The sequence below is a fragment of the Oncorhynchus masou genome, chromosome 31 (assembly GCF_036934945.1).
Source record: "Oncorhynchus masou masou isolate Uvic2021 chromosome 31, UVic_Omas_1.1, whole genome shotgun sequence".
NCBI lineage: Eukaryota > Metazoa > Chordata > Actinopteri > Salmoniformes > Salmonidae > Oncorhynchus > Oncorhynchus masou.
This window is the reverse complement of record NC_088242.1, coordinates 36570333-36591957: the sequence shown is the minus strand read 5'-3', so window position 1 is coordinate 36591957 and position 21625 is coordinate 36570333. Positions and strand designations below refer to the sequence as shown.

General features: G+C 42.7%; 1 protein-coding gene across 2 annotated transcripts in view; it reads left to right on the top strand.

The window, feature by feature from the left end:
* Window positions 1-846: 846 nt before the first annotated feature.
* The window catches only part of LOC135523891 (ubiquitin carboxyl-terminal hydrolase 22-like), a 51827-nt gene continuing 31048 nt past the window's right edge, over window positions 847-21625 (top strand). For both annotated transcript variants that reach the window (XM_064950896.1, XM_064950895.1), the window contains exon 1: window positions 847-1335. In XM_064950896.1, coding sequence (XP_064806968.1) covers window positions 1216-1335 — 120 coding nt within the window. In that variant the 5' untranslated portion in view covers window positions 847-1215. The remainder of the gene's footprint in view (window positions 1336-21625) is intronic.

The following is a 21625-nucleotide window of genomic DNA, read 5'->3' as shown; positions in this document are numbered from 1 at the left end:
GCCATTCAACTTTGAAAGGTTTTTCTTGGTGTGATTTTACGACATTTTGAGCTAGCTAGCTAATGTTCGCAAGAATATCACAACGGAATGTTCAGACATTGTTTTGTTTTCCAGGTTCTTAAATAAGGTGAATACATGAGGCCAACTTTACCATATTATCCTGGAGGCATACTTACACATCCTGTCTCTTTACTATGAGTGAACAATATCTCTGAACTTTAAACAAATTCTAATCCAAAATCTTTGTTCAGCTTCTTTCTATTTGGTGGTTGCATGAAATAGCAAACATAATGTGAATTCAACAATGACATTACTTTATCTTTGTTACTCAATGATAAAACAGTAACATCCTTTACTGTAGTTAAACAGTGGGTTAAATAGATTCTACGATCCGGATTCGATCCGAATTTAAACAAGTGATTGGTTCAGTTCTCGCCCTGTGTGCACCATATGCGTGCAGAACCGTACGCCCACCTTGATGTATAGCGCCGCCCACCGGGCGAAATGTCGTGAAAAGAGTGTGTCCACCAAGGAAAGAGGACCACTAGAGAGGAAGCATGGTCGTCTTTCGCCCAAAAGACAAAACCTCTGTATTTGTTTCGAACAGTGTAACACAAAATTAGGTTAGTTATAACAATATTTGAGTCTAATGTACAGTACCAGCGCTTCATGTAGCCAATGGGAGTCGTTTTACGAGCGGATAAGTCGCGTAATAAATAATTAAGCCAATCACAATATCAGTTTCCAAATAGAGGCGGGATATAATACGGAAACAATATCCACACACGCCAATCAAAACCAGGCACTCCTTTCCATTGGCCGATCGAGAAATGAATGAGGTGGGGCTTGCAGCAACGCTCGCGGTGTTCTGTTGAAATTCCATTGCCGAACATTAGCTAGCTAAAATAACTGGAACTAAGGATATAGCTTCCGAAGTGTGGCCAACGACCAATACCACCCAAATGTGGATTTAATTTGGGAAAAATATGTCAAAATTCTGGAATGGGATTACTCAAGGATTGCTTTGATGTGTACTGCATTTACCTCCGATTTAGCTGTGGCTACCTCTCAAGCTAGCCGAATCGGAACAATCGGCGGATAACTGGCTAACTAACGTTAAACGTAACTAACTTAGCTAGCTAATTCTTTAACATCAGGACTAGGACGGAGCACGTTTCATCGTTAAAAATACACAAAACGAATGTTGTTACTGTCATGAGTCCAGCCGGGTGTCCCCATGTGAACGGGTTCAAAGTGGATAACTGGAAACAGAATCTACGGGTCATTTACCAATGCTTTGTGTGGAGTGGGTCTGCCGAAACCAGGAAACGCAAGGTAAACATTTTAAACGTTAGTTAGCTAACGTTGGCTACTACTAACTCGCTCAGAACATGTATGCAGACCGCTTCTCGAGAGAACAGTGCCTACAACGTATCTCTGGCTAGCTGTCGTACATCGTCATTGTTACCAAGCCACACACGAAGAGGCAACTCGTAGATTGTGTGAAAGACCCTGTTTTTCCCCCGATTAACTGGTGATATATGCTACTGTTTCCCTTGCACGGATAGACCTTGTCCAACGTTAGCTAGGCACACATTTTCAGGCATTTCTTTTTCTCGGCTTGGGCACTTGTAAGTTTGCTTACGCGGACTGCTGCAGTTTTAGACAAAATTGACACTGACTGAGGGTTTGTGTGTGAGAGACTGTTCGTTAGCTCAGCTCACTACCTAAACCCCCTGCCTCTTATGCATCACAAAATCTGAGTGTCAACTCTGCCCATGTGTGCGCGATCCTGTTTAAGCACTCCCAGTTCAAAACTTAAATGTAATGACAAAATGTAGATTTCCGTCTAAATAGACATACCCAAAAGTAACTGATATTCATGTGTAATTACAAGATTCTGACATCTAATAACTTGGTATATTTGGAAAGAGAACGTCTGGGAGACTGAGGAAATGATCAGGAGTTACATAGTTCAGAATACACAAGATCAAGCACACAAGTTTTTATTTTGAGTCATCTTTCATTGACAAGCTTTAAGTGAGTTATTGATGACTAGACCTGGAAATTCATCAGATGGCTTCCACAGCATGTGAACAATGGCATACAAAATGGGATTGATAGAGCTAACAACTAGAAATGTATTTTTTTATTTTACCTTTATTTAACTAGGCAAGTCAGTTAAGAGGAAATTCTTATTTTCAATGACGGCCTAGGATCAGAGGGTTAACTGCCTTGTTCAGGGGGCAGAACGACAGATTTTGTACCTTGTCAGCTCGGGGATTAGATCTTGCAACATTTAATTTACTAGTCCAATGCTCTAACCACTAGGCTACGCTGCCACCTCAAATGGGGAATCCTGGGTACATTCAACTGTTCTTTTTAAACGCTCCAAAGGGTCCAAATGTGCTAATTGCACAGGATGTGCCTAAAAGTTATTGTTCACTATTAAAACAACATTCTTACCACATCAACCTCTCACAAACATTGTGGTGGTGTCAGGGAACATACAGGGGATATCCAAGTGTTTTTTTATTTTTCCCAACCTAGTCACTCATTGGACATTTTGATTTTGCCATTCAGTTATACGACATGGATATAGGCTAGATTTGTTCCTACCAGTTTAAAGATTAACTTCATACCCACCATGTATCTATAGCTCAAACACAGACCAAATCTAGGCGTACCTTGTAAGATGTTTGGTGAAAATGTTGTGTAAAATAAATATTTTAACTCTCGGGCTGGTGATCAATAACGGTAGATCACAGGCAGACACATAAGATATTCTCATGGTCTGTGGAGTCCCTGCAATCAGTGTGTATCAACGTATTCCGTGTTTATTTTGTTTATGCTTCGCAACGCTAACCGGAATGGAGGTAGCAGCCATCTTGAAATGTGGTCATCGGCTTGGCCTTCCCTTATCAATTTGTATGCTCATATATGGTAGTACGTCACACCAAAGATTTGAAGGCACCGATCAATAGCCAAAATACTCAGCTGTCCGCAGACACACCGATTTTGCACATAGGGGCTACCGTTCTAATACCAGACTGAATTGAATTTAAAAAACAAATGGGGTTTACATTTTTAAGAGTAATGTCATTGCATTCCCAGCTAGCTATATATTGCTGGTCTCTCTGGAAAGTATCTTGTGGTTACATTGAAAATAAGTAAATCATGCCATGCTTCCTGAAGAACATGAACACAGTACTTTGGTTGTCTCATCCAAATGTGCAATACCTCTATATCTACTGTTATGGTACACCATCAGCGCTCATCAAATAAAATTGTGTTTGTCACATGTTTTGTAAACTAACTATGAAATGCTTACTTACTGGCTTTTTTCGACAATGCAGAGAAACATAGAACAATTGTAACATGAGTAATAATTGTATAATGAGTAATGATAACTTGGGTATATACACTGAGTGTACAAAATGTTAGGAAAACCTTCCTAATATTGAGTTGGACCCAATTTTGCCCTTAGAACAGCCTCAATTCATTGGGGTATAAACTCTACAAGGTGTCGAAAGCGTTCCCCATGGATGCTGGCCCATGTTGACTCCAATGCTTCCCACAGTTGTCAAGTTGGCTGGATCTCCTTTGGGTGTTGGACTATTCTTGATACACACAGGAAACCATTGAGCGTTAAAAACCCAGCTGCATTGCAGTTACACGTTGGGGTGCACACTCAAAACCAGCGTGCCTGGCAACTACTACCATACCCTGTTCAAAGGCACTTTTGTCTTCCCCATTCACCATCTGAATGGCACACTTACACAATCCATGTCTCAAGGCTTAAACATCCTTCTTTAACCTGTCTCCTCCCCTTCATCTACACTGATTTCAAGTGGATTTAACAAGGGACATCCAATAAGGGATCATAGCTTTCACCTCTATTCACCTAGTCGGTTTGTCATGGAAAGAGCAGGTGTAAGAAATGTTTTGTACACACAGTGTACACGGTGTACCAGTACTGAGTTAATGTTGCAGGGGTACAAATTAATTTGGGTAGATATGAACATATAGGTAGGGGTAAAGTGACTAGGCAATAGGATAGATAATAAGCCGTAGCAGCAGTGTATGTGATGAGTTGGTGCAAAAGGGGATCAATGTAGATAGTCCGGGTAGCTATTTGGTTAATTATTTAGCAGTCTTATGGCTTGTGGGTAGTGTCCTGTTGGTGCATCAGTACCGCAATGGTACAGACCGACACAACATTCAACTGATAATCTTATGTCCGTTTGGACCCGAGTACAGTCTGGGGATATTGCTAACTAGCTGTTGTAAAATCAACATGACATGTATTTCCATAGCATGTAAATGTAACCCATGCTCCCATTGGATACAGACAGTGCTCATTAACCTATTAATTCATCCCAAAAGTGTTCATTGGTGTCAGCGCTCTATGCAGGTCAGTCAAGTTCTTCCACACCAATCTCAACAAACCATTTCTGTATGGACCTCGCTTTGTGCACGGGGGCATTGTCATGTTGAAACAGGAAAGGGCCATCCCCAAACTGTTGCCACAAAGTTGGAGGCACAGAATTGTGTAGAATATCATTGTATGTTGTAGTGTTAAGATTTCCCTTCACTGGAACTAAGGGGACTAGCCCAAACCATGAAAAACAGCCCTTGACCATTATTCCTCCTCTGAACTTTACAGTTGGCACTATGCGTTGGGGCAAGTAGCGTTTTCCTGGCACCCGCCAATCCCAGATTAGTCTGTCGGACTGTCATATGGTGAAGAGTGATTCATCACTCCAGAGAAGGCATTTCCACTGCTCCAGAGTCCATTCGTGGCGAGCTGTGCACTCCAGCCAATGCTTGACATTGTGCATGGTGATCTTAGGCTTGTGTGCGGTTTCTCGGCCATGGGAACCCATTTCATGAAGCTCCTGACAAACAGTTCTTGTCCAGACGTTGCTTCCAGAGGCAGTTTTGAACTCTGTAGTGAGTGTTGCACCCCCTCGAGGACAGATGATTTTTACACGCTTCAGCACTCTGCGGTCCCATTCTGTGAGCTTGTGTGGCCTTCCACTTCGCAGCTGAGCCATTATTGCTTCTAGACGTTTCCACTTCACAATAACAGCACTTACAGTTGACGGGGACAGCTCTAGCATGGCCGAAATTTGACGAACTGACTTGTTGGAAAGGTGGCATCCTATGACTGTGGCACGTTGAACGTCACTGAGCTCTTAGTAAGGCAATTCTACTGCCAATGTTTGTCTATGGAGATTGCGTGGCTGTGTGCTCGATTTTTATACACCTGTCAGTAACGGTGTGGCTAAATTAGCCAAATCCACTAATTTGAATGTAAATTTAGCTACATTAGAGACTGTCTGTTGGAGTTTGTGGGTGGGCAGTGAAATTTCCATTCGCATATATTTTCAAAGGTGAGGCTGACTTAAACCAACTTATCCTGCCCTTGTGTTTTTTCTGAGTTCATCTGTCAAGTTACACTGAGAGGCTGCAGTGACGGTTTCAATGTACAGTGTAGCTTCCTTCTTAATGGTTTCAACATAGAAGAAATGTAACAGTTTCTTCTCGGGGGGGGGCTCAGCTTGCTTAACAGCAACACACAGTGTATCCAGTAATGGTAAGGTAAAAGGTAACCTCCTCACTATCTAAAAACATTATGAGCAGTACTGACTGAGTCCCCATAAGACTGCTGGTTTTTATCAGTAATGCTACATAAAAATCTACCATGGCTCTTGAAAAGGGGCCCATGGTTCATAAAGTCATTGATGCTGCATGAATCAGACAGTTCATAAGACAATTCATAACCCCACCCACCAACTCTCCATTTCTGCTGGAGCCTCTATATTTGTTTGACTCCACGCCACCCAATCATATAAGATGTTGAAAGTACTGTCATCGTGCGTTAGGCCTGGCAATCTTAGATTTATTGCATGGATTGGTAATGTAAACCTACCTATTCACTGGGTAGTGGTTAGTTATGGGGAGGGACGGTGACACCTGTGTTCAGAGCTGTCACATACTAGGCATGTATTTAATCAGGGCTGGCGGACTGTCTGGGGGGTGTGGAGCAGGGACTACACAAAGATTTATCAGTTCAAACACTAGTGTCCTTTGCTCCTTTCTTCGCCCCCTCTTTCTGTCAATTTCTTTCTTGCCCTCTTTCTCTTTATGCCTTTCTTTCTTACTCTCACCCCCCCCCCCCACACACACACACACATGCAGTTACCCCTGCTCCATGGATACCTCAATTAGGATAAATGGAGTGAATGTTGCATGGTTGGAGGAGGAGAACTAACAGATCAATCATCTGGGGAGGACCTCCTAATGAGCAGTTGAATTGCTCATCGGTCTGGTTTATAAACACATCGTTTCTGCCCTAAGATGAACAGACCCAAATAGATGAGGTGACATACCATTGGCAACCATCCAGGTTGTGCTGTACAGCACACTGTAGCAAAATGTTTTGAAACAGAAAATAAAAAGGAGGGTTTCTAATCGGGAAAATGCAGGTATTACCTCCCTGTATCATTCTATTTCAAACCTGTTCCATGTCTCAACCTAGTCTGTTTTCTCTTGATACTGTGCCTACCTCCTAAACCCCACCAAGGCTCTGTTAGAAAAAGAAGCAGCACACCGTGTGAGGAGAAGTCCCCTCAACACCTTGGACCAGCCACTCCTCTTTGCAGATGGGTCTTTGAGTTATATGATTGTTGATGAAATCGTAGTGCCTAACAAGCTGTATAGCAGCAGTACATCAATAATTCATGCACATTGTAACCAGCAGCTATTTTTCATGCTCATATATAGGCTACAGCGAGTGTGTTCAGAATACATATGATCTCCAGGCTGCTGGTTGAGATGAGGGGCTCAAGGTTATTTTCTAATTTATGTTACCTCTTGAGAGAGACCAGTTCTGGCGACTGCAGGTCATTGTCCACATGCCCAGTCCCTGCTGGGTTTTTAGAGAGAGTGTGTGTGTGTGTGTGTGTCCTAGCGCAATGGTAGGAGGAGTGGCTTGCACACACAGCCTCACACACACACTGTTGCATATTTATGCTTCTTCATAATCATGGACACAATGAGGAAGTGGATAGATCTCGTTTCTCATGATAATCAGTAAAATTAACATTTATAAAATGGATTACTAGCTTTTTGAGACCAACCATCCATCTTTGGAGTAGTTAGGTCTATTTCCCTGCTTTTGAAAAGCTGCTGGCTACTGTCCTGGGAGACTTTCAGCAATTGTGCTAAGCTCATGATATGCTAACTTAAATCATCTCAAAACTGCACCCAGAGACATAAAAATGGTATCCATGAGTTTCTCTGACTCTGGGTAATTAAACTTCCTGAATCTCAAAATATCACAGTATCCATTTTAAACATGCTGCAGCATTCTGACTAGAATAAATATGTAATGCTTATATCAAAGGGCGTCTGTCATTTGATATACTAGCTCTGAAATATAGCCTAGGGATAACATTTTTGTTTACTTCAGGACCGTAGGTACATTTCCCAACCAGAAGCCATAGATCACAGGCAACATCCACACTGAGTTAAAGGCTAGAGCTGCCGCTTTCAAGGAGCTGGACACACATCCGGACTCTTATAAGAAATCCCGATACGCCCTCAGACGAACCATCAAACAGGCGTTCTGCCCCTGAACAGGCAGTTAACCCACTGTTCCCAGGCCGTCATTGAAAATAAGAATTTGTTCTTAACTGACTTGCCTGGTTAAATAAAGGTAAAAAAAAAAAAGGCAAAGCGTCAATACAGGACCAAGATCCAATCCTACTACACCAGCTCTGACTCTCGTCGCATGTGGGAGGGCTTTACAAAGGGAAACCCAGTGACGCAAGCCTATCAGATGAGCTAAATACCTTCTATGCTAGCTTCGAATCTATCAACACTGAACCATGCATGAGAGCATCAGCTGTTCTGGACGACTGCGATCACACTCTTCGTAGTCAATGTTAGTAAAACCTTTTAAACAGATTAATATACACGGATTACCAGGACGCGTACTCAGAACATGCGCTGACCAGCTGGCAAGTGTCTTCACTGACACATTCTACCTCTCCCTGACCATCTGTAATACCTACATGTTTCAAGCAGACCACCATAGTTCCCGTGTCCAAGAACGCCCAGGTAACCAGACTATCGTGCCGTAGCACTCACACCTGTAGCCATGAAATGCTTTGAAAGGCTGGTCATGGCTACAGGCTGGTCAACACCATCATCCCAGACACCCTAGAACCATTCCAATTCGCATACCACCTCAACAGATCCACAGATGATGCAATCTCTATTGCACTCCACCAGGAACACCTGGTGGAAAATCTGTCAACTTTGAGAAAAAACTATTTATATTGGAGTTGTCTCGATGGTTATGCATATTCATGGCATGAGATTAGTAGCATAGCATCTCTTTCCATTGAATACTGATGGTTGATGTCAACAACCCTCATTGAATATTCAAAAAGGATTTACAATAATGAGATGTATCCACCAATCCAAAGAAAGGATAGGCGAGAGCTAGATGTGTTTTTCTTTTGGACAAGACTCCCATTGTTAGGGCAGAGAAACCTGTATCTTGTCAGTATATCCATAATATTTTCTACAGCTCAGCATTCAACACCATAGTGCCCTCCAAGCTCATCACTAAGCTAAGGACTCTGGAATTAAACATTGCTCTCTGCAACTGGCTTCTGCACTTCCTGGCGGGCCACCCCCAGGTGGTGATGGTAGGCAACAACCCATCCGCAATGCTGACCCTCAACACAGGTCCCCTCTGGGGTGCATGCTTACTCCCCTCCCGTACTTCCTGTTCACCCATGACTGCGTGGCCGTGCACGATTCCAATACCATCATTAAGATGACGATAAGACAGCCTACAGGGAGGAGGTCAGAGACCTGGCAGTGTGGTGCCAGGACAAAAACCTCTCTCAATGTAAGTAGGAGCTGATAGTGGACTACAGGAAACAGAGGGCCGAGCACACCCCATCCACATCGACGAGGCTGTAGTGGAGCAGGTCGAGAGCTTCAAGTTCCTCGGTGTCCACATCACTAATGAATTATCATGGGCCACTCTAGAGGTCGACCGATTATGATTTTTTTCAGCGCCGATACTGATTATTGGAGGACCAAAAAAGCCGATACTGATTAATCGGACGATTTAAAAAAAATATAATAATAATACATTTTTAAACCTTATTTTAAATGTATTTGTAATAAAGACAATTACAACAATACCTAATGAACACGTATTTTAACTTAATATAATACATCTATAAAAATCAATTTAGCCTCATTAACATGTTCAATTTCGTTTAAATAATGCAAAAACAAAGTGTTGGAGAAGTAAAAGTGTAATATGTGCCATGTAAAAAAAGCTAACGTTTAAGTTCCTTGCTCAGAACATGAGAACATATGAAAGTTGGTGGTTCCTTTTACCTTAGAATATTGAAGTCTTATGTTAAGAGGTTTCAGGTTGTAGTTAATATAGTATTTATAGGACTGTTTCTCTATACCATTTGTATTTCATATACCTTTTGATTATTGGATGTTCTTATAGGCACTATAGTATTGCCAGTGTAACAGTATAGCCCCTACTTGGGCTCGAACTAGGAACACATCGACAACAGTCACACTCAAAGCAGCGTTACCCATCGCTCCACAAAAGCCGCGGCCTTTGCAGAGCAAGGGGAATAACTACTCCAAGTCTCAGAGCGAGTGACTTTTGAAACGCAATTAGCGCACACACAGCTAACTAGCTAGCCATTTCACATCGGTTACACCGGCCATTAGGCTGATAGGCTTGAAGTCATAAACAGCTCTGTGCTTGCGAAGAGCTGCTGGCAAAATGCTGTTTGAATGAATGCTTACGAGCCTGCTGCTGCCTACCATCGCTCAGTCAGACAGAAATACAAGCCTTTGGTCATTAATATGGTCGAATCTGGAAAATATATCATTTCGTAAACAAAACATTTATTATTTCAGTGAAATACGGAACCTCTAACGGGTGGCATCCCTAAGTCTAAATATTCTTGTTACATTGCACAACCTTCAATGTTATGTCATAATTACGTAAAATCCTGGCAAATTAGTTCGCAATGAGCCAGGCTTCCCAAACTGTTGCATATATCCTGACTCTGCGTGCAATGAACGCAAGAGAAATTACACAATTTCACCTGGCTAATATTGCCTGCTAGCCTGGATTTCTTTTATCTAAATATGCAGGTTTAAAAATGTATCCTTCTGTGTATTGATTTTAAGAAAGCCATTGGTGTTTATGGTTAGGTACAGTCGTCCAACGATTGTGCTTTTTTCGCAAATGCGCTTTTGTTAAATCATCCCCCAGCGTTGCATCGATTATATGCAACGTAGGACACTAGATAAACGAGTAATATCATCAACCATGTGTAGTTTATAAATAGTGATTATGATTAATTGATTGTTTTTTATAAGATAAGTTTAATGCTAGCTAGCAACTTACCTTGGCTCTTTGTGGCGTGCAACGAGAGGCAGGTGGTTATAGCGTTGGACTCGTTAACTGTAAGGTTGCAAGATTGGATCCCCCGAGCTGACAATGTGAAAATCTGTCGTTCTGCCCCTGAACAAGGCAGTTAACCCACTGTTCCTAGGCCGTCATTGAAAGTAAGAATGAGTTCTTAACTTCTTGAAACTCCCCATCCCGGATCCGGGTTTGTGACTAAAGCCTCAGGCTCATTAGCATAACGCAACGTTAACGATTTCTGAAAATCGCAAATAAAATGAAAATAATGCGTCTGCTCTCAAGCATAGCCTTTTCTTAACAACACTGTCATCTCAGATTTTCAAAATATGCTTTTGAACCATAGAAATTGACTAATTTGTGTAATGCAAAGAGTATGCAAAGCTAGCATAGCATTTTGAGTAGCATTTAGCACGCAACATTTTCACAAAAACCAGATAACCAAATAAATAAAATCATTTACCTTTGAAGAGCTTCTGATGTTTTCAATGAGGAGACTCTCAGTTACATACCAAATGCGCAGTTTTTCCTGAAAGCGTCTGTGTGTAGGAGAAATCGTTCCGTTTTCTACATTGCGTCTGGCTACCGAAACGAACCGAAAATTCAGTCACCTACAACGTAAAACTTTTTCCGGATTAACTACATAATATCGACCGAAACATGGCAAACGTTGTTTGGAATCAATCCTCAAGGTGTTTTTTCACATATCTCTTCATTGATATGCAGTTCGTGGAAGCTTGCTTTCCTCTCTGTATCCCATGGAAAAATACTGGCAGGTGACTTTTGCGCACCAATTTCGGCGCAGGACACCGGGCGGACACCTGGTAAATGTGGTCTCTTATGGTCAATCTTCCAATGATCTGCCTACAAATACGTCACAATGCTGCAGACACCTTGGGGAAACGACAGAAAGGGCAGGCTCATTCCTCTCGCATTCACAGCCATATAAGGAGACAATGGAAAACAGAGCCTCAAAAATCCTGCTCATTTCCTGGATGCCGTCTCATCTTGGTTTTGCCTGAAGCTCACGTTCTAGGGCACGCACAGAAAATATCTTGGTAGTTCTGGACACGTCAGAGTGTTTTCTTTCGAATGCTATCAATTATATGCATAGTCGAGCATCTTTTTGTGACAAAATATCTTGTTTAAAACGGGAACGTTTTTCATCCAAAAATGAAATGGCGCCCCCAGAGCATCAACAGGTTAACTGACTTGATAAGTTAAATAAAGGTATTTAAAAAAATATTTAAAAATATATATATATTTTTCAAATCGCCAAAATCGGCTCCCTAAAACACCGATTTCCGGTTGTTATGAAATCTTGAAACCGGCCCTAATTGATCGGCCATTCCGATTAATCGGTCGACCTCTAGTCCACACACACCAACACAGTCATGAAGAAAGAGGGCATGACAAAGCCTCTTCCCACTCAGGAGGCTGAAAAGATTGGGCCCTTAGATTCACAAAAGGTTCCACAGCTGCACCATTGAGCATCTTGATTGGCTGCATCACCACTTGGTATGGCGACTGCTTGGTTTCCGACCAGCAAGACGCTACAGAGGGTAGTGCGTACGGCCCAGTACATCACTAGGGCTGTGCTCGCTACCATCCAGCACCTCTATACCAGGTGGTGTCAGAGGAAGGCCCTAAAAATTGTAACATACTCCAGCCACCAAGTCAGACTGTTCTCTCTGCTACCGCACGGCAAGCGGTACCGATGCAACAAGTTTGGAACCAACAGGACACTGAACAGCTTTTGCACTAACTCTTTTGACTCATCACATACGCTCCTGTTACTTTTTTATTATCTCTCCTGTTGCCTAGTCACTTTATCCCTACTTATATGTACATATCTACCTAAATTACCTTGTACCCCTACACATGACTAGGTAGGTACTGGTTATTGTTTCTCATTGTGTACTTATTATTTGTTGTTTTTCTGTTATATCTCCTTTTTCTCTGCATTGTTGTGAAGGGCCTGAGCATTTCACTGTTAGTCCACACATGTTTATGAAGCGTATGACATTTGATCTATCTGGCACTTCTGAGCTCATTTGCTTTCTATCCCATCATGTCTTGCATTTCACAGTCACGCTCTCAGTCTCTCTCTGTTTTTCAGTCCGAGCATTACAGCAACGTTGTTGGTCAGTTCACAGGGGATGTTTCCATCAGCCTGCTGCTCACCTCTCCTTTTGATGTTTGTCTGATTTAGTCGCCACTGTTTCACTTCTGCTGCCTAGACCCCTTTCACCCTCACCGCACCATGCCTCCTCGCCAACACAGAGCAGCCCTTCTCTCACTCTGGCCCAGCCAAGCACTGATGTCATCCCGGAAGAAGACCAATCAACATTCTTAGGTCTCGCTCACTCTTGTCCAATTCCACATTGAACACCAGTGTGTGAGCTAAAATGCATCAGCATGAATGGGTTTGTGCTTGTGTCATTTGTGCGTGTGTGTCAGGGTTTCCGTTAAGAAAATGGAGCCAGACAACGTGACGGGAAGATTTTAATTTACCGGCCATTTGTGAAATTTACCGTACCCATATGCTTTTGGTGCATAACCCATTTAGGTTGTCCACCCACAGTGCTCACAATGATATAAATCACATTTTAGGTTAGGGGAATAAATCCTAATCTAATGTCCTCTGGATGCAATGTTTTGCACACTGTCCTACCAATCTCTGCAGAGCGCATCGGAGTATAATCTAATCAAAATCACATTTTATTGATCACATACACACATATTTAGCAGATATTATTGCGGGTGTAGCGAAATGCTTGTGTTCCTAGCTCCAACAGTGCTGTAGTATCTAAGAATTCACAACAATACACATCTAAAAGTAAAAGAATGAAATTAAGAAATATAAATATTAGGACGAGCAATGTCCGAGTGGCATTGACTAAAATACAGTAGAATAGAATACAGTATATACATATGAGATGAGTAAAGCATTATGTAAACATTATTTAAAGTGGCAGAGGCTGACTGATTTTAATTATGGCCAATTTCAAGTTTTCATATCAATCGGTGGGCGCTTATTACATTGCAATCCGCAAGGAGACTGCGTGGCATGTTGACCACCTTTTACGCGATGGCAGCAATCTGAAGGACCTTGTGGCTGCAAGGAGCCACGTTAAGTTGCTACCTAGCATTAAACTTTTCTTTATAAAAAAACAATCAATCTTCACATAATCACTAGTTAACTACACATGGTTGATGATATTACTAGGTTAACTAGCTTGTCCTGCGTTGCATATAATCAAAGCAGTGCCTGTTAATTTACCATCGAATCACAGCCTACTTCAACTTTGAAAAGCATATTTGCGGGAAAAAAAGCACAATCGCTGCACAAATGTACCTAACCATGAACATCAATGCCTTTCTTAAAATCAATACAGAAGTATATATTTTTTTAAACCTGCGTAACCTGCGTAATTAATTAAAATAAATGCATGTTAGTAGGTAATATTAACTAGCGAAATTGTGTCACTTCTCTTGCATTCAGTGCGAGCAAGAGTCAGGAAATATGCAGCAGTTTGGGCCACCTGGCTTGTTGCGAACTGTTGTGAAGGCCATTTTTTTCCTGACAAAGACCGTAATTAATTTTCCAAAATAACATTGAAGGTAGTGCAATGTAACAGCAATATTTAGACTTAGGATTGCCACCTGTTCGATAAAATACTCAACAGTTCCGTATTTCACTGAAAGTATAAACGTTTTGGTTTTCGAAATGATAGTTTCTGGATTAGACCTTATTAATGGGGCGGCAGATAGCCTAGTGGTTAGAGCGTTGGACTAGTAACCAAAAGGTTGCAAGATCGAATCCCCGAGCTGACAAGGTAAAAATTTGTCGTTCTGCCCCCGAACAAGGCAGTTAACCCACTGTTCCTAGGCCATCATTGAAAATAAGAATTGGCTCTTAACTGACTTGCTTAGTTAAATGAAGGTGAAAAAAATGTTAATAATAAAATGAACAAAGGCTCATATTTCTGTGTGTTTATTATAATTAAGTCTATGATAGAGCAGTCTGACTGAGCGGTGGTAGGCAGCAGCAGGCTCATGACCATTGATTCAAACAGCACTTTACTGTGTTTGCCAGCAGCTCTTAGCAATGCTTGAGTTACAGTGCTGTTAATGACTTCAAGCCTATCAACTCCCGAGATTAGGCTAGCGATACTAAAGTGCCTACATCCAATAGTCAAACATCCAACAGTCAAAGGTAGAAATATAAGGTCAAATATAGAAATAGTCGACGTGTAGTTTACGTGTCATAATTCCTATAATAACTACAACCTAAAACTTTTTAACTGGGAATATTGAAGACTCATGTTAAAAGGAACCACCAATGTTCTGAGCAAGGAACTTAAACTTTTGCTTTTTTACATGGCACATATTGCACTTTTACTTTCTTCTCCAGCACTGTTTTTGCAGTATTTAAACCAAATTGAACAGGTTTCATTATTTATTTGAGACTAAATGGATTTATGTATTAAGTTAAAATAAGTGTTTATTGTTAATTTCGGTATTGTTGTAATTGTCATTATTACAAATATGTGTATTTTATATTAAAATCGGCAGATTTTAATCAGTATCGGCTTTTTTTGGCCCTCCAATAATTGGTATCAGCGTTGAAAAATCGTAATCGGTTGACCTCTACTATGTGTATATAGGTCAGCAACCCACCTGAGTAACTGGGTCGTAGCCGACGAGTGATGGCCATTTAACGGTCTGCTGGCCTTGAGATGGAAGCTGTTTTTCTGTCTCGGTCCCAGGATTGATGCACCTGTACTGACCTCGCCATCTGGATGATGGTGGGGTGAACAGGCTGTGGCTCGGGTGGTTTTTGTCCTTAAGGATCTTTTTTGCCTTCCTGTGACATCGGGTGCTGTAGGTGTCCTGGAGGGCAGGCAGTTTGCCCCCGGTGATGCATTGGGCAGATCGCATCACCCTCTGGAGAGCCCTGCGGTTGTGGGCAGTGCAGTTTCCATACCAGGCAGTGATGCAGCCTGACGGGATGCTCTCAATTGTGCACCTGTAAAAGTTTGTGAGAGTCTTAGGTGCCAAGCTGAACATTTTCAGCCTCCTGACGTTGAAGAGGGCCTCCTGATGATCTTCACCACACTGTCTGTGTGGGTGGACCATTTCAGTTTGTCAGTGATGTGTACGCTGAGGAACTTTCCATCTTCTCCACTACGGTCCTGTGGATGGCGGCGTGCTCCTTCTGCTGTTTCCTGAAGTCCACGATCAGCTCCTTCGTTTTGTTGAGAGAGGGGTTATTTTCCTGGCACTACACCGCCAGGGCCCTCACCACCTCCCTGTAGGAGGTATTCAGGCCTACTTCTGTTGTCGTCTGCAAAGATTGAGTTTTTGGCCACACGGTCATGGGTGAACGGAGTAGAGGAGGGGGCTGAGCATGCACCCTTGTGTGTTGATGATCAACGAAGTGGATGTGTTGTTTCTTACCTTCACCGCCTTGGGGGGGCCCGTCAGGAAGTCCAGGTCCCAGTTGCACTCGGTGGGCTTCTATGGTGTTGAAGGAGATTAACAGGACCTTGATAAGCTGACTGCTGTGTTTGAACAGGGTTGGATCAAAAGTATGCCCTACAGTACTTCACCAAAAAGCATGGCCACAGAGGAATTGAGGATCATTAGCTTCTTAAATTTTTTTTTGCTGTGGATTGTTTCAAAACCACAAGCACGTGGGCCTATGTCTATTTGGGAAGCGCGTGTGGAGGCCTAGCTTATCATTGAATTGCGGTTGAAGGTGCAAAGCATCTAAAATGTGTCTTGAGTATCATTTCAAATGTTGATACCGGAAGAAGGGGGGGGGGTGGCATAGATATAGGCGCGTTTCTCCAGAATGGCTCAGCTGTCTCCCTCCAGTTCTTGTACAGTCATTGTGTGAATTGTTTGCCCTTTTTAAAAATATATTTTTAAAAATAAATTCACCATTTACATACAGTTGAAGTCAGAAGTTTACATACACCATAGCCAAATACATTTAAACTCAGTTTTTCACAATTCCGGACATTTAATCCAAGTAAAAATACCCTATTTTAGGTCAGTTAGAATCACCACTTTATTTTAAGAATGTGAAAGTTCAGAATAATAGTAGAGAGAATGATTGATTTATTTCAGCTTTTATTTATTTATTCACATTCTCAGTGGGTCAGAAGTTTGCATACACTCAATTGGTATTTGGTAGCATTGCCTTAAATAATTTAAACTTGGGTCAAACGTTTCGGGTAGCTTCCCACAAAAAGTTGGGTGAACTTTGGCCCATTCCTCCTGACCGAGCTGGTGTAACTGAGTCAGGTTTGTAGGCCTCCTTGCTCGCACAAGCTTTTTCAGTTCTGCCCCCAAATTTTCTATGAGATTGAGGTCAGGGCTTTGTGATGGCCACTCCAATACCTTGACTTTGTTGTCCTTAAGCCATTTTGCCACAACTTTGGAAGTATGTTTGGGGTCATTGTCCATTTGGAAGACCCATTTGAGACCAAGCTTTAACTAATCAAATCAAATCTATTTATATAGCCCTTCGTACATCAGCTGATATCTCAAAGTGCTGTACAGAAACCCAGCCTAAAACCCCAAACAGCAAGCAATGCAGGTGTAGAAGCACGGTGGTTAGGAAAAACTCCCTAGAAAGGCCAAAACCTAGGAAGAAACCTAGAGAGGAACCAGGCTATGTGGGGTGGCCAGTCCTCTTCTGGCTGTGCCGGGTAGAGATTATAACAGAACATGGCCAAGATGTTCAAATGTTCATAAATGACCAGCATGGTCGAATAATAATAATAAGGCAGAACAGTTGAAACTGGAGCAGCAGCACGGCCAGGTGGACTGGGGACAGCAAGGAGTCATCATGTCAGGTAGTCCTGGGGCATGGTCCTAGGGCTCAGGTCCTCCGAGAGAGAGAAAGAAAGAAAGAGAATTAGAGAGAGCATATGTGGGGTGGCCAGTCCACTTCCGGCTGTGCCGGGTGGAGATTATAACAGAACATGGCCAAGATGTTCAAATGTTCATAAATGACCAGCATGGTCGAATAATAATAAGGTAGAACAGTTGAAACTGAAGCAGCAGCACGGCCAGGTGGACTGGGGACAGCAAGGAGTCATCATGTCAGGTAGTCCTGGGGCATGGTCCTAGGGCTCAGGTCCTCCGAGAGAGAGAATTAGAGAACGCATACTTAGATTCACACAGGACACCGAATTGGACAGGAGAAGTACTCCAGATATAACAAACTGACCCCAGACCCCCGACACACAAACTACTGCAGCATAAATACTGGAGGCTGAGACAGGAGGGGTCAGGAGACACTGTGGCCCCATCCGAGGACACCCCCGGACAGGGCCAAACAGGAAGGATATAACCCCACCCACTTTGCCAAAGCCCAGCCCCACACCACTAGAGGGATATCTTCAACCACCAACTTACCATCCTGAGTCAAGGCCGAGTATAGCCCACAAAGACCTCCGCCCACGGCACAACCCAAGGGGGGGCGCCAACCCAGACAGGAAGATCACATCAGTGACTCAACCCACTCAGGTGACGCACCCCTTCCAGGGACGGCATGAGAGAGCCCCAGTAAGCCAGTGACTCAGCCCCTGTAATAGGGTTAGAGGCAGAGAATCCCAGTGGAAAGAGGGGAACCGGCCAGGCAGAGACAGCAAGGGTGGTTCGTTGCTCCAGAGCCTTTCCGTTCACCTTCCCACTCCTGGGCCAGACTACACTCAATCATATGACCCACTGAAGAGATGAGTCTTCAGTAAAGACTTAAAGGTTGAGACCGAGTTTGCGTCTCTGACATGGGTAGGCAGACCGTTCCATAAAAATGGAGCTCTATAGGAGAAAGCCCTGCCTCCAGCTGTTTGCTTAGAAATAGCAGCTGTATTTAGCACTAACTGAAGTTTATTTAGTGCTTTATCCGGGTAGCCGGAAAGTAGAGCATTGCAGTAGTCTAACCTAGAAGTGACAAAAGCATGGATTAATTTTTCTGCATCATTTTTGGACAGAAAGTTTCTGATTTTTGCAATGTTACGTAGATGGAAAAAAGCTGTCCTTGAAATGGTCTTGATATGTTCTTCAAAAGAGAGATCAGGGTCCAGAGTAACGCCGAGGTCCTTCACAGTTTTATTTGAGACGACTGTACAACCATTAAGATTAATTGTCAGATTCAACAGAATATCTCTTTGTTTCTTGGGACCTAGAACAAGCATCTCTGTTTTGTCCGAGTTTAAAAGTAGAAAGTTTGCAGCCATCCACTTCCTTATGTCTGAAACACATGCTTCTAGCAAGGGCAATTTTGGGGCTTCACCATGTTTCATTGAAATGTACAGCTGTGTGTCATCCGCATAGCAGTGAAAGTTAACATTATGTTTTCGAATAACATCCCCAAGAGGTAAAATATATAGTGAAAACAAGTGGTCCTAAAACGGAACCTTGAGGAACACCGAAATTTACAGTTGATTTGTCAGAGGACAAACCATTCACAGAGACAAACTGATATCTTTCCGACAGATAAGATCTAAACCAGGCCAGAACTTGTCTGTGTAGACCAATTTGGGTTGCCAATCTCTCCAAAAGAATGTGATGATTGATGGTATCAAAAGCAGCACTAAGGTCTAGGAGCACGAGGACAGATGCAGAGCCTCGGTCCGATGCCATTTAAATGTAATTTACCATCTTCACAAGTGCCGTCTCAGTGCTATGATTGGGTCTAAAACCAGACTGAAGCATTTCGTATACATTGTTTGTCTTCAGGAACGCAGTGAGTTGCTGCGCAACAGCCTTTTCTAAGATTTTTGAGAGTAATGTAAGATTCGATATAGGCCGATTTAGTTTTTTATATTTTCTGGGTCAAGGTTTGGCTTTTTCAAGAGAGGCTTTATTACTGCCACTTTTAGTGAGTTTGCTACACATCCGGTGGATAGAGAGCTGTTGTCTTGAGATGTTGCTTCAATATATCCACATAATTTTCCTGCCTCATGCTGCCATTTTTTTTGTGATGTGCACCAGCCCCTCCTGCAGCAAAGCACCCCCACAACATGATGCAGCCACCCCTGTGCTTCACGGTTGTTCTTCGGCTTGCAAGCCTCACCCACTTTTTTACTTGTTTCCTACAGCATCTTCACAAGGTCCTTTGCTGTTGTTCTGGGATTGATTTGCACCTTTCACACCAAAGTACGCTCATCTCTAGGAGACATAACGCGTCTCCTTCCTGAGCGGTATGACAGCTGCGTGGTCCCATGGTGTTTATACTTACGTTTGTACAGATGAACGTGGTACCTTCAGGTGTTTGGAAATTGCTCCCAAGGATGAACCAGGCTTGTGGAGGCCTACAATTTTTTGCTGATATCTTCTGATTTCCCCATGATGCCAAGTGAAGAGGCACTGAGTTTGAAGGTAGGCCTTGAAATACATCCTTAGGTACACCTCCAATTGACTCAAATGATGTCAATTAGCCTATCAGAAGCTTCATCCTCGTCATTTGGTTACATTTATTTTTATTTCTTTAGCGTCTAAGACATTGGTGGTGGGGTGTTTATTATGCTGACATATGGAATTGGAATTGTTTTAAGATGCCCAATCCTCAGTGTGAAAGCCCATTTTAGCTATTTGATTTTTTTTATTTTAGTACCACTTTAGGTATCAAAAAAATATAAAATGTTGATTTAAAAAGTGTATTTTGAACTTTACTACAAATTCATACATGTCAGTAAAAAAGCAAGGCTTTTGATGTCTCTGTCCTAAATCCAGGAGATATCTAAACATTTTTAAAAACTCAGGAAATGTAGATGATTTTTTTTACACATTAACCCCTTTTTTTGAGTAGACACAACAATTCTGTGACTCTTGTGGGTGTCCTACAGAAAAACGGAGAACGCCATCGTGTTTGAGTCTCCCTTTCCATTTAATGGTAATAGTTTCTAGGTCAAACTGTACTGTACGTAAACTGATTTCTCTGTCCTCATAATGTTGAAGGGGTGCGCACACATAGAACTACCTGGCCTGCTGCCTTGAAATGTAGGAGTGTTTTTAACATCCATTGTGAATGATAATATATTAAAGCTATTGTTCAAATAACTTAGTTACTAAAATTATCTCCCATTCGATAATCACCAATCATCAGTGTGAAAGCCCAATAGAAGTTATTGTCCTACTGCTACATTGGCCATCGGCTATGAGGTCCACACGCTAATTTCTCTAGCGTGTGGATTGCTGCCCTACCAAGCAAAAATGCAGTAACTGCTCATTGCGTGGAACTGAGATTTTTATTTATTTATTTACATTGGTTTCACAGTACATTTATCCAGTTACTGTTAACATGACCCCCATTTTCTCCAAAACACAATACAATTGAGGCAGGATACGTGTCAACATGATTAATCATGTACACTGCTCAAAAAATAAAGGGAACACTTAAACAACACAATGTAACTCCAAGTCAATCACACTTCTGTGAAATCAAACTGTCCACTTAGGAAGCAACACTGATTGACAATACATTTCACATAGGAGGGTAACAACCCAGCAGCAGGACCGCTACCTCCGCCTTTGTGCAAGGAGGAGCAGGAGGAGCACTGCCAGAGCCCTGCAAAATGACTTCCAGCAGGCCACAAATGTTAATGTGTCTGCTCAAATGGTCAGAAACAGACTCCATGAGGGTGGTATGAGGGCCCGACGTCCACAGGTGGGGGTGGTGCTGACAGCCCAACACCGTGCAGGACGTTTGGCATTTGCCAGAGAAGACCAAGATTGGTCAATTCAACACTGGCGCCCTGTGCTCTTCATAGATGAAAGCAGGTTCACACTGAGCACATGTGACAGACGTGACAGTCTGGAGACGCCGTGGAGAATGTTCTGCTGCCTGCAACATCCTCCAGCATGACCGGTTTGGCGGTGGGTCAGTCATGGTGTGGGGTGGCATTTCTTTGGGGGGGGCGCACAGCCCTCCATGTGCTCGCCAGAGGTAGCCTGACTGCCATTAGGTACCGAGATGAGATCCTCAGACCCCTTGTGAGACCATATGCTGGTGCGGTTGGCCCTGGGTTCCTCCTAATGCAAGACAATGCCAGACCTCATGTGGCCGGAGTGTGTCAGCAGTTCCTGCAAGAGGAAGGCATTGATGCTATG